The sequence below is a fragment of the Acipenser ruthenus genome, chromosome 3 (genome assembly GCF_902713425.1).
Source record: "Acipenser ruthenus chromosome 3, fAciRut3.2 maternal haplotype, whole genome shotgun sequence".
Taxonomy (NCBI): domain Eukaryota; kingdom Metazoa; phylum Chordata; class Actinopteri; order Acipenseriformes; family Acipenseridae; genus Acipenser; species Acipenser ruthenus.
This window is the reverse complement of record NC_081191.1, coordinates 100165247-100179599: the sequence shown is the minus strand read 5'-3', so window position 1 is coordinate 100179599 and position 14353 is coordinate 100165247. Positions and strand designations below refer to the sequence as shown.

General features: G+C 39.0%; 1 protein-coding gene across 4 annotated transcripts in view; it reads left to right on the top strand.

Annotated features, from left to right (window-relative positions):
- Positions 1 to 14353, top strand: part of LOC117435730 (myosin-IIIa-like) — a 99625-nt gene that overhangs the window by 74087 nt on the left and 11185 nt on the right. For 3 of the 4 annotated variants that reach the window (XM_059019783.1, XM_034059114.3, XM_059019785.1), the window contains 9 exons: positions 3620 to 3699; positions 4118 to 4192; positions 4798 to 5003; positions 5642 to 5753; positions 7296 to 7458; positions 9318 to 9404; positions 9638 to 9761; positions 10352 to 11351; positions 12378 to 12522. In XM_059019783.1, coding sequence (XP_058875766.1) covers positions 3620 to 3699; positions 4118 to 4192; positions 4798 to 5003; positions 5642 to 5753; positions 7296 to 7458; positions 9318 to 9404; positions 9638 to 9761; positions 10352 to 11351; positions 12378 to 12522 — 1992 coding nt within the window. Of the gene's footprint in view, positions 1 to 3619; positions 3700 to 3823; positions 3866 to 4117; positions 4193 to 4797; positions 5004 to 5641; positions 5754 to 7295; positions 7459 to 9317; positions 9405 to 9637; positions 9762 to 10351; positions 11352 to 12377; positions 12523 to 14353 lie in introns of all 4 variants that reach the window. The other variant, XM_059019786.1, reaches the window with a different exon arrangement.

The window sequence follows — 14353 nt, the reverse complement described above, 5'->3', positions numbered from 1 at the left end:
ACCTGTTATTTAAAATTTGTCTTTGTATTGTTATGATATCCTAATCTAATTTTGTTAACTGCAAAAATTAAGTTTAAATGTATCAGCTTGTGTTTTGATTTTTTTCAAAACAAAAATGTATCTGGTTCTTATTGGGGGACAAAGGGAATGTGTGAAAAGATGGATTAGCAGTTATATCCTGGAAGTTCCAGGAATGTTAACAATCAATTTTAAAGCTGCAATTAAGGAAAATCTCACTTTTTGCAGTGCGGCCTTCTGTAATAAGATGTCAGCCTTATTTTGTGAATGGCTTACAAATGTTCAGTGAGTACATATCGATGCCAAGAACAAGTAAATCCAAATCAAATCAAGTAGTTCATAATCACTGTTTTGCATTTAGTAAATGTAATTGCTGTAATCCCTAAAGTAGAATAGCCAGCATGGAATAAAATACATTCGAATGACTAAGTTCTGCCCCATGGCATTACCATGCAAAGTCAATCCTACATAATTCATAAAGATGAATCAGCTAATAGCAGTGAAAAGGCTGCTGGATCTCTTTAACCGATTCAAGCAAATTTGCCCTCACTCTTTCAGAGGGTCACGATGGCTCAAGCAGATCAACCATCAGCACTGTATTAATGAGGTCATTCATTGTTTTTTATTAATATTACTTCAGAGCAATGATGACTAAGAGTGTATGCCATGAGGGGAAAAAAAGCTTCCACTTAACAAGTATGTTAAGTGGAACTTGACAAAAGTTTGTTTTGTCAAGTTATACTTCAAGCCCACTAAATCAAGGAGCATCTCTATAATTAAAGGTAAAGTAGAAGATAAAATGTTCTACATTAATGGTGAGGCAATACCAACAGTGTCTGATAAGCCAGTGAAAAGTCTTGGGAGATGGTACAATGGGGAGCTAAAGGACACAGTTCGCGTGGGAGAAGTTAGACAACAAGCAGTGGAAGGGTTGAAGAGCATAGACAGCAGCGCTTTACCAGGCAAACTAAAACTCTGGTGCTTTCAGTTTGGTCTACTGCCGAGGCTGCTGTGGCAACTGACTGTGTACAAAGTTTCTTTGACAACAGTAGAGAAGCTGGAAGCTTTAATCAGTTCATACATCAGGAAATGGTTGGGAGTTCCACGCTGCCTCAACAGAGTGGGATTTTATGGTAAAGGAATACTGCAGCTACCAGTCTCCGCTCTAACCGAGGAGTTTAAGTGCGCCAAGGTCCGACTGTAAATGACATTAGTAGAGTCACGCGACAAATGCATAAGGGAGGCAGCACCTGTATTGAAAACTGGAAGAAAGTGGGCGGCAAAGAGAGCTGTGGAAGATGCAAAGGCTGCCCTTTGAATCAGTGATATCATGGGGCAAGTTCAGCATGGAAGAGGGGTTCATGGTCTTAGTTCAGCTCCTCCTACATGGCACAAGGCAGCCCCAGCTCAACGGAGGAAGCTGGTAGTCAACGAGGTGCAAAAGCAGGAGGAGAGGTTGAGGTGCGTAAAGGCCGTTTCCCAGGCCAAGCAGGGAGAATGGATGAGATGGGAGAGTGTGGAACAACGCAAGATCGGCTAGCAAGACCTATGGTAAATGGAACAGAGCAGGATCAGTTTCCTCATCAGGTCAACATATGATGTTCTCCCATCACCACAGAACTAAACCTCTGGGTAGGAGAGGATCCCTCATGTCCTTTGTGTTCATCACCTGCAACATTAAGGCACATTTTGACAGGATGTAAGGTGGCTTTTAGCCAAGGATGGTTTTCTTGGCGCCATGACCAGGTGCTGCGATGTTTGGCCTTAGCATTGGAAGACAAGCATAACATGACCAATAAGTTGCCACCAGTTCCATCAAAAAAACATCACAAAAGACAACATTCCTCTGCCCTTGAGATCAACCGCCAAGAAAAGGTGTTAAAATCAAGCCTCGTCAAGGACAACTGGAAGCTGCTAGAGACTGGAAAATGCTGGCAGATGTTGGTCAACGGCTTATTTTTCCACCTGAGATTGCCACCACTAACTTTCGACCGGATATTGTCTTATGGTCTGTATCAGCATGCCTTGTTCACCTGGTAGAGTTAACAGTGCCATGGGAGGATGCTGTAGATGAGGCGTATGAGAGGAAGAAACTGCGGTATGCTCAACTAGCCGCTGAAGCGGAACAGCGACGATGGAGAGTCCGGTTTTACCCAGTGGAGGTGGGTTGTCGAGGATTTGTGGCACACTCTACAACTCGGGTTCTCAGAGACATCGGATTCAGTGGCCAAGAGTTGCGTCACACAGTGAAGAACTTACGTGAAGCAGCAGAGAGGAGCAGCAACTGGCTGTGGTTGAGATGGAAAGAAAGAAACACTGATGTACGGGTAAGTAAGCTGGGCTGAGTTGAGTGGGGGATGGAGGGGGGTGATGCTGGGACGCCAAAATCACCATTGAGCCCTCTTGAGGTGTCGTGGGCTAGTCGACGAAGCACAGAGGATGGAAGGCGCCCACTTGAAGACCACAGAGATGGACCCTACTTAGCTCAATCCAGATGGTTGTCATGCTGATGCGCTGGGGAGACCGCACTGTGGTTGATCCCCGGAGCCAGCATCGCAGCCATTGTGTGTGCTGATGCGCTAGGGAGGCAATAAGCTGATCCTTGGAGCCAGCATTACACTTCAGCCATCAAAACCAGGCAGAAGGATATCTACATCATCATATGGAAGGAAACACAAATGGATGGAGACACAGATGGATCGCATTAGTTTACTGTAAAGCTACGTCTTAGTTGGTGCTTATCTTGGCGAGAGCCGAGTTCAAATCAGCATGAAGTTTTAACATCTACTCTCATGTAATGGAAATCAGTGTATTTGATATTAGGTTGTCACTGCTCCTTTTACCAGGAACTACATAATAATAATAATAATAATAATAATAATAATAATAATAATAGTGTTGATCCAATCCAAATCAGATATCAGAATCTCATGTTTTTAATATTGACACATCTTAATTGTAATAATTCCTTTTATTTTTTTATTACTTCAAAATCACATTAAGTACTTTATAACATGATTTGCTTGTGAACAATTCTAGTTTTTAGATCCCTTTATGACTGTTTTTACTTGCTCTGTCTTTTGTATTGTTATCCTCAGATAATAATGGCTGTGTGGCTCATCTTCATACATTATCATAATTTTCTTTCCTTTCTAATGGACCCCAGTACAGTACAATACAGCTACAGTGTGGCCAAAAGTTTTGCATCACCTGATGCAATTAAATAATTTTGCTTCATAAAAATCACTAACTGTGATTTAAAAGAACAAATCACTCACATCCCTACATGATAGCTGTGCTTCATTTTGTGTTCACTTATTATATGTATCTCATATTTTAGATTTACATCTAGAGCTAAGAAGTAGTCGCAGTGCTTTGTTTCCCTGGTTAAATATTACAAATGAATGAATACAGTACTAAAAGAAAGGGAAACCGGTGAAAGTCTGCTTCATACACCCAGGATTCACTGCTGACTGTGCCTTACTTTATTGATTTCATGTTCATTCAACCTGTCCTGGTTTTCCAGTTGTTTAGCTGAAATCCACACGTTGCCTGTAGATTGATCTAACATATTGTCTTGTCTGTTTTTGCCACTTGTAAGGTAACCTGGCCCACACAAAGGGTAAAGTGGTATCAACTAATCAAACCCACACATCTCCGAGCTCCCCGAATAGTACCAAGGTACCTTATTCATAGTCATTTTGATAATATACAGTATGAACCTCTCTTGTGTGTGTTCTGTGTCACTATAAGTAACTTCAAATATCCTTCCTGTTTCTTCCTTTCCCGCATTCTTTTTAGACAGATGGACATGTTTGTGTTGCTCAGTTCATTATCTTTCTCTGAGGTAATGACATCCCCCCCCCCCCCCCCCCAGTACAGTAGTTCATGTACAAACTTTTGTTGCCCCCAAAAGAGTATTTTAGGCTTTAGAATAGATTTGCGCTTCCCTTTTGCAATTTAGTTTTTTCTTTCTTCTTTTTTTTATGAAGCATTTGTTTGCAAATAAATGCAAATCAATAAATACTGTATTTAATTAGCAGGTCACTGTGTGCATTTTAGTTTCTGAGCCGCATTGACTATTTGTGTATCTGTCCAGGGTGACAGTGGAGAGGCAACACATCCCAGACAGACAACCAGCATGAGAACTCAGACGGTGGCATCGTATTTCCGTGTAAGATGATTAGTGGCTTAATTACTCTCATTATGCATTGTTGTCTCTGTTACTGACCTTCCTTCAATCTTGTGTAACCTGCAGTAATAACATTTATTTCACAAAATAATTGACAGGTATATAGATATCGTATATCTGAATATAAAATAAAAATGTCAAGCCCAGCCTTAACATTGGAATACATAACATGGGCAGCAGTGTGGAGTAGTGGTTAGGGCTCTGGACTCTTGACCGGAGGGTTGTGGGTTCAATCCCAGGTGGGGGACCCTGCTGCTGTAGCCTTGAGCAAGGTACTTTACCTAGATTGCTCCAGTAAAAACCCAACTGTAAATGGGTAATTGTATGTAAAAAATAATGTATGTATGTAAAAATAATGTGATATATTGTAACAATTGAAAGTCACCCTGGATAAGGGCATCTGCTAAGAAATTAATAATAATAATGTTATCCATTAGTAGAGTTCTGTGTAAAATTGTCTTTTTGTGCAGATTTTGGGTAGGCAAGAGGAACGTCAAGTGAACACAATTTGTTGTCCACAATAATGGCTATGTGGTGAGTTATCTGTTATCAGTGAATTTTCTAGGTCTGTTGTACCTGTTTTTCAGTATTCTCTCATGGACCTCTTGTCTAAGATGGTGGCTGGTCAGCCTCATTTTGTCCGGTGCATTAAACCCAACAATGATCGGCAGGCCAGCAAGTTTGACCGAGAGAAGGTGCTGGTTCAGCTTCGATACACTGGGGTTCTGGAAACAGCAAAAATTCGCAGGCAGGGCTTTTCTCATCGTATCCTCTTTGCAAACTTTATTAAAAGGTGAGCAACGAGTGCATGGTTTAAGATTCAGAAACGGGATGAATTTTCAATGCCCAAGTTTGTGGACTGGATGGAGAAAACAAAGTTAGTGTTAAACACTTGTTTTTCTGTGTATGGAGCCTAAGCAGCTGACCTTAACAGTCTGTGTTTGAATATTGCACCAAGTTTATGAAAAAAACAAGATCTCTGCTAATTCATTAAAGTCACTTCAGTTTGTGAAAAAGATCAGGGAATTGAATATTTTAATGATTTAAATGGCAAAAGGTATTTGTATCCATCACTATTTTATAAAATTTGAATAGGGAGCATGATCTATACTCACAAACAATTATGAAGTGAAGTCTGTCTATTAGTTTTCTCTTTTCAAAATGCTCATAAAGGACTTCACATTCATTAAATCATCTTTAGGACCTTTTAAGTTACATTGAAATTGCTTTTGAACTATGTTATTAGAGACCAGACAAAAAGCTAAGAAAACTCCCCAAATCAAAACGATAGCTTTTTTTTCAACAACAACAACACCACAGTTGGTTTAAGAGCTGAATTTAATGTTTGTTTCATCTCACAGTGCTCTTTTTCAATCCACTAGGATGCCAGTTTAAGTGAGCATTTTTATCTGTGAATGCTTCCTTTTCCAGATACTCTGTGCTGGCCTTCCGGTCCAATGAAGATCCTCCAGTAAGCCCTGAAACATGTGCTGCCATTCTGGAAAAAGCCAAACTTGACAACTGGGTTTTAGGAAAAACAAAAGTAAGATCCCTTTGTTTCAAATCAATTAATTACTGTGAACCGAATTAACTAAATACAGGTATTGTTTTCCTATTAAATTTAAATTAATTATCATTTCTCGACAAGTTTATTCTTATTCATTTCATTGCTCATGTTATTAGGAAATTGTGTTGAAACTCCTTAGTATTCACTTCTCAAATGTAGTAACTCATTATTTTTATACTAATATACTGTAGTGTACTGTCATTGGCCCACTGCATTCACTCTCTATCCTAATCACATGTACAGTAGTGTGCACATGTATTAGAACACCACATTGCTTCTGTAGTTTTGATTTGTTGTACATTTGAACTGAAACCATTGTCACTGATTGTCTAATTTAACTAACTTTAACAGGCCACTCGTTAACTAAATTTGAGTAAGAGAAAATGAACACCTAGCCACAAATGATAAAATGCATGAGACTTTTTAGAAGTTGTTTAAGATGTCTAAATAAAGCACAAAGTGGTCTAACATTTTCACACAGGAGTGCTTATTGTTTCTAGATCACTGATTTAAGGACCGAAAATTGAAATTCTTAGTCCCTAAGGTTTTCATGCAGGTAGATATATAAAGGATATAAATGACAAATCTTAAGGTGTTCTAATACATGTGCACACTACTGTAAATTATAAATATATGGGAGGTTTAGACTAGGAGATACACCACAGTTTGACTGTAGACAATAACATTGTAATTATAAGAATGTATTTTACAAGAAAGAATTCAGGTCATAATGTTTGTCTAATTTTATCATTTTCTTTGTGTTTTTCAATGTACAGTTATACATTCATTGTACATGAAGGAATACATTTATTGAGTTGTAAATGGCAACATAGGGATTTGTGGAAAAACCCTTTTGAGATGTGAAAATCTTTTACTGGGGTCCTCACTATTTTAACAATGTTTTAAATAAGTGTTGCTATTCTTTTTATAGCATTTTAATGGTTTTCAGCATCTGTTATGTTTTTTTGTTTTGTTTTATCACTCTTCTGCATTGTTGCTTTCCACAATTATCTTCACTTCAGAGATTTCAGCTCATACACGACCTGAATACAAATGTATATTTGCTCATTAGCAAACTCTGTTCTTGAAACATATAATGCAGCTCATGAAAAAAAACAGTTCTTTACCATTGGCATGCTACTTCTACTGCATATGCTATTATGATACTTTTGTTTGCTAGTTATCTTGAATACATTTTTATTACTATTATTATTAGCTTGGATCTGCTGCGACAGCCAGCGTTTAAGTCATTACAGGAAGCAGACTTTGAGAACCATCGGCTTTTTAACAAGGTGTTTTCTATGATTCTCTTCTTAAAATTCCTTTACGGGTATATGCAGTAAAAATGTACAGTTTCACTGTCACTATTTAACCTCAGGCAATATCAATGTCACACTTTTTGAAAAAAACAGGTACATTTATGTTTTGAAAATAAATGGGGGGAAAAAAAACTAGATTATTTATTTATTTATTTATTTATTTATTTATAATTAAAATGTTGTTGACACTTCCGATCAGCTGTTCCTGAAATACTACCATGTTGAGCATTTGAACCTGATGCTGAAGGAGATGATTGACAGAATAGTCCTTGTCCAGGCCTGTGTGCGAGGGTGGCTCGGAGCCAAAAGATACCGGAAAATGCAGGAGAAGAGAGAGCAAAGTGCTGTAGTTCTCCAGTCAGGTAATTCACCATTGAATATACAGGTAGTGGACAAGTATATTGAAAGCAGGGCTTCCACACAGGTGTGGCTCATGTGTTAATTAAGCAAATAACATCCCAGCATGCTTAGGGTCATGTATAAAAATGCTGGACAGGCCTGGTTGCCTATAATTATGACTAGCATGGGTGCAAGAGGAGACCTCGGTGACTTTGAAAGAGGGGTTTGTTGGGGCACGTTTGGCAGGAGCTTCAGTGACCAAGACAGCTCAACTTGCTGATGTTTCATGAGCAACGGTATCTAAGGTGATGTCGGCATGGAACTCCGAGGGAAAGACATCATCAGCAAAGGGCAACAGTGGGCGGAAGCGCATACTCCAGGATCGTGATATCCGTGCATTAATTTGAAATGCAAGGCAAAACAGGCGAGCAACTGCAGATCAATTGACTGCAAATTTCAACCTGGGGCGCGAGCAGCCAGTTTCATCAAAAACAGTCCGCCGAGATCTCCACAGAGCGGGATACCATAGTGGCCCAATGCCCTATTAAGTGACTTTACATTGGTGTTTCCATTTTTTTGTCCACTACCTGTAGGTCCTATCCATTGTGCAACAAGGTGATGTCGTAACAGGATAATACTGAAGTGTGTTTTGGGGGGGGTGCAGAAATAACATGCTACAGACAAGGAGCATCAAAAAACAATCCCATTGCTTTTTTGGCCAGACCTAAAGCCCATCACAGTGCTCAAACTAATGATACAATAAAACAAATCATTAGAACATGGGTCTTAATTTGGCATGGATCGCCTCTCCCAAAATTACTGACAATGGACAGCTACACTCCCTCTGCTGACTGGCATATTTCAGCACCAGACAGGCAGGGCAACAAGTCCAATCTCCTCTTGTTTCAATAGCAAACTGGGGAAACATCTTTTATTATGCCAGAGATGTGCATGCCAGGCTGCAGAGTAGACCTGTTGTGAGGACAGGGTTTGTTACACTGCAGGCCCTTGCTTGGTAGCTGCTGCCGTGTAGAATTCAAACTTTTGGGGTCTTCAGTACCCCTATACTCTGCTGATTCTACTTACATTAATACAAAATGTAGTTAATCTTATCTTTGAATGGAGAGCTATTCTTGGTTATGAAAGAACCACAATTAATGGGGAACAGTTATTTAATCAAGAGTCATTGTATTCCAGGATGCTGTGAACTGGCTGAGAGAGACAGCAAGGCAGCCCCTGGTGGAATTCCTCTAACCCTCATGGTTAAACATTGGCACAGCTCATGGTTATACACTGGAGTACCATAGTTTGATTATCAGCCTGCTGTAATCATCCTATGATTATAGCTGGCCTTTTTTCAAAGACCGTATGTCTGAGCAGTGATTGTGCATGAAAGAAAGACTAGTCCAAACAGAAGTAAGAGGCAAGACAAATGGTTTAAGATTGAACAGTCTCAACGGGAACCCGGGAAAAATAAATAAGATGGCATAGAAAATGAGGTTTTGAAATAGAGGAACACTGGAACAGATGTGAGAAGATACTGGAACATTTCTATGTATTAAACGAGAGTATTGTTAGTCCCTCATTAAATTAATTTGCAATCTGTGTTTGTTCAGCTGGGTAATGATTCTGCAGGCATGAATACTGTCCCTAAGCAAAATGTTCAGGTTGTAGTGGTCAGAATACTGGTTCCCTTTCCTTAATTAGTTAAACCTTAGTAGCAGCTCGGGTGACTTGAAGTATTCTCAAAATTCGATTTGTATTTCATTAGTGTCTGTATCCAAAAATCTGAATCATGTTAATGCCTTCTTTTTATTTCAGTGCTTTGTAAACCTTCTCTATTATATTCAGAGACGTCAATAATTTTTTTTTTTCTCCATAGCTTACAGGGGTCACAAAGTTCGGAAAGACCATAACAATGACAGAAATAAAGTAAAGACTGAAAGCTTTATCATCCAACTTCAAGCTGGTAAGAAAGTTTCATGCATTATTTAGTTGTGTCATTGGGTTTTAAGTAATAGAATTCTGTTTCTAACAGAATTACTGTATGACACAAAAGATATGGACAAGACCTCATCAAAACACTAGTCTAGTGCTGCTAATAATTTATGGATGGGGAAATGAATGTTGTACAACTATACCACTTGATCTGAAAAATAACGAATGTATAGCTGTCTTGACATTGACTTTTTAAATTTTCAGTTTGCCGAGGATACCTTGCAAGAAAGCAGTACAAGGAAGTAGTCAATGAGAAAAATAAAGCTGCTACAAAAATCCAAGCTCGCTACAGAGGACACAAGGACAGAAAGAGCTTAAAAAGAAAAAGGTCAGTTTTGCTATATTTATATACAATATAAATATATGTACTAAATGTGAGCATGCATTTGAATGGATGTTTTACCTGGAAAAATATCTTGTTGTCCCTAAATCATTTTTTATGAGCAATCAGTCTCACAAGTTCAATGGTACTCTCATATGATCCATTTACTACCAATGCTGAATGACTGGATGGAGCATTTGTTTTCTGTTTTACCCAAATAACAATCGTCCTGAGTGGTGACTGCCAAGATTGGTACAATATTTAATGTACAGTTGTCCTTAGCAGCGGTAGTAATTGGACCATATTTGGGGTACCACTGCACGTGTGGGACATACATCCAATTATCTATTCAGAGATACCAAGATATTTAGTGAAGGAAAAAAAAATGGGCAGTAACCCTCCCCCAGTATTGCCATAAATCATTGGGTGGTTCCATAATTTCTCAATTTGTGTCAGTATTATATATATTTAAATCTATTTGTATTCATTCTAGTTGATAACATAGGATTTTATATCAGCCTTAACTGCACCTCTCTATAGAACATTATCAAAGCTGTACAAAGTCAAAGGTGTTTGATTTTTACATGTTTGTTTAGGGAAGCTATAATGAAGGAAAAGGAAGCGGAGGAGACGAAGTCAGTTCAAGAACAGTCCAGTGTTGAAAAAGCTCAAGAGGGTGAAGATGGGTCTATAAATGGTGACACAGAGAGTGGTGGCCAGCAGCAAGATGACAAGGATGACACTAAAGCAGCTATTGTTTTGCAGAGCAACTACAGGGGATACAGGGAGAGGAAACGGATGAAAGAAAGACGCCAAAATGCAGATGTTGTTTGTACAGACTTACCACCTCCTGTGGCAATGGAAGAGGCAGAACAGAATGAAACCCAGGAGCCAGAAAGTAACACTGTGGACAAAGAGGGGGAGGAGGCCAGAGCAGCAACTGTCATTCAGAGCAACTTCCGGGGGCATCGGGAGAGGCGTAAGCTTGAGGAAGAAGGGAAGATCCCAGTCGGGGCAAAAAAGACGACAAACGTTGAGCAGAAACAGCAAACACCCAGAGGCTCTGTTAAATCTAACGCTGAATCGATGCAACAGCAGGCTGAAAAGACTGAAGGAGATGAAGAAGCCAAAGCTGCCGTTGTTATCCAGAGTAACTTCCGGGGGCACAAAGAGAGAAGGAGGCTCCAGCAAGAGGGCAAAATACCAAACAAGAGAAAGGAGGAGGTCAAAGGGGAGTCTGTGGAGGAGGCCCCAACAATGACTGAAGAGTTTCCAGAGCCCCCTTCGGATGAAGCTGGGGCTGATGAAGAGAAAGCAGCGACGGTCATCCAGAGTAATTTCAGAGGGCATCGAGACAGGAAGAGGTTGAAGGAGGAAAGGGATTTGCATGGTAGAAAGGAAGCTGTGGTGCAGGTGAATCCAGAACCTGAGCCTCCTAAAGAGCCGAGCATCCCCGAAACGGAAAACCCTGATCAGCAAGAGCAAGAAGCAGCTGCTGTGAAAATCCAGAGCAACTTCCGAGGCTACAAAGACAGGAAAAATCTCAAAGAGGCATCGGAAAGAGAGAGGCTGGAACTGGAGACTTTTTCTAAACAGGTACGAACCCTTTGTTTCAGCAAGGTTATCCCTATAGTAAGACTGTCTTTGCTGGGATCAGAATAAGGATTCTGTTCTAATGTTGGTATCAAAAGTGGCTGCAGAGTTTCAACGGTTTGTTGTATACAGTATGACAGGAGGCCTGTCACCATGACTGTGATTAGAAAAACTGACTAAATGGGGGTGAGATGTCCAGCAGATATGCATGACCTTGTAACTGAGCAATAGGATCATAAGAAAACTGACAGCAGCTAGTATAAGGAAACACACCATGTTAGATCCACTCTCAGCCTAACACAGATTTTGTTATAACCATCTAATATGTAAATGTATTTTCTACAATATTGCCAAAAGCTTGATGAGTTAAATAGTTCACTGACGCTCCAGAGGAACCATTATTTTGCTCTAGGCTTTTTGTTTTAATTACAGAATGAAGTCTATTAAGTATGTTACCAGGCAGTCTATTTTCAACGGCTGCATGTTCCCAATAAAACAGCAGCCCGCTGTGTTGGAACTTCATTTGTTTTTTGCAGGTTGCATAAGTTAATAACTGGTGTCTTTGTTACTTTCACTTTGTACTTTATGTTAATTAATAAGATGTTTGTTTTCAACTCTAAAGCATTGCTGTGAATGCATGTATAGTCTTTCAGAATTAATATATACTTTCATCCGTTTATCATTAGTATTAGGTTTGAGAAAGTTGCAGAATTTCTATGTAATAGATCTACACAATAGATGTACTGTTTTTTCTAGTCATTGGTCTATAAAGAGTCAGTCTGTTAAAACTAAAATCTGCAGTTCATTGTAGATTCAGAGAAGGTGTAGAAGCCAATATAGGACAGCAAGAGCCAGTGAAGGTAACCGGGCTGTTGAACAGCGCTATTCATTTCAGGCGTGTACTCAAAATTAAGCCAAGGAAGAAACGGAATATCTTGTCTGACTGTTCATTGGTACTCACCACCAATCCTTAGGAATCATAAAACATCAACGTAACCATATACTGTACATGTTCCAATCTTTTTATAGATTACCAAGTTATCGCAAAACTACCTGACACTGCAGAAAAAACTGAATGAGATCATCTTGGCCCGTCACCAAAAGCTCTTAGACAACAGCATGTATGTCAAAGAACCACGGATGAATGGCTACTCTCCTTCAGAAAATCAACAAGGTATTTAATACTGAATATTTTGTAACAGGCAGTGTTGTGTGATACACTAAGGTGAAAAGCTCTAAAACCACGAATGCAGATGAGTCCGGCTCTTTTGCATTATGCTTAAGACGCTCGTTTGCAGTGCATGGAGTCGTCTGTTTGCCAATCAGTCATGAAGCTGAATATTCTCCAACCTGTCTGCAGACTAGGATGAAACAATCCTTAACCCGCTCAACACAGAAAAGAGCCTTTGCCTTTCATTGAAAATAAACAAAGCACATTTGCAAATCAGCCCATCTTCTTATCTCTTATCCAGGCTAGCCAGAAAGAATAGTTGGCCAAATCGGAGATGTTTAAAGAGGTTGAGTCTGCTCATTGTAGGGTCTATGCCAATAGCATTTTCTAAAAAGCTTCCTGGAGTTCTAAGTACGCATTTGCATCAGTCTGTCAGGTAACATTATATTCTTTAACTTTTGTAATTCAGCATGAATGGTGCTTATGCTGTGCAATGGTAAATTGAATTTTTACATTGTTTGATCAAAGCATTTGACAAGCATATACTGTAGCATTAAATCAGCGATATCATGCCAGAGAAAACACTTTGCTCTGATAAAATATAGGTTCTGGATGTGATGTTAAAAACAGTAGCTGCCAGTTGTTCCTTTACTTTTATTTGCGCTCTATCTTCTGTTCTGTCAAATCACTTAGAAATAAGTGTACCAAAAGTTCTATTGTAATATCTAAAATGTAAAAGGGTTATAATTATTGTCAACATGTTTTCTGATTCAAACTACTGAATAACACCCTTCATCATAGAATTGGGCATTGTATTTATGTCAAGATCGTTGATGGGTACTAAAAGTTTGTAAGCAAGAGTTTTTTTTTTTCTCTCCTTTCTCGGATAGAGCAATTTATTTCAGCCTTTATGGCTTTGTATAAATCGTTTAGTTTCCAAGACCTTTTTCATTTTAATATGCAATGGTCAAAAAAAGCACTGAACACACTCTTGTGATCTCGAGGAGTCAAGCTGGGTGATACTGTGAGCACACGACTGTATATATTTTGAAGTGAACTTAAGTGGAGTTGAAATCAATTGTATGACTGTGTTACATTAACTTGATATCAAGCAGAGTGTGAAATTAACGAAAGTGATATTATCAGGAGCTTGTTTCCATTGACTCCCATTATATTGCAGTTCAATTTGATGATAATAAGCAGGTGTGATATTAAATGGGTTTGACTGCATATGCTTTATCAAATGACTATCAGAATTAATCCATTCTAAATATTAGTAGAGTAAATATCAAGAATTGTAAACATTTGGATAATAGTTTAAGGAAGAAACCACATACTGTATCTGATAGTGGAGTTAAAATAGTTTTGAGAATTTGGGGGATTATTGTCAAGCTCATCAAACTGTGAGTGTGTGTTCTGTGTAATGTCTTTAAGTTCCGATGCATGCTTATCCGTAGAGGAAATTGCTCTAGGAATGCAATTTGATGACATTTAGATTATGGTACTGGTATGTCATTTGCTGTGTATGTTCAGATTAATAATTATCATTATCTCAGTATGCCCAAAGTTCACCTGCTACTTATAATTTGCATCTGGAGAAATTGGTTTCTGATGAGTTTGAAATAAGCATGCCAAAGATTAATTATTTTTACAGACCATGTCATCCCTGCTTAAAGGTGTTCTACACAATGACGGGCTTAAAGCGTGCAATAAAAAACAATGAACCGTACATAACTTGCTAAGCATTACCGTATGGGTATTCACCTCTTAAAGACCCCAAACCTGAATAAGATACATCAACACTGCTTGCAGAGCCTGTGACACAGTCATGGCC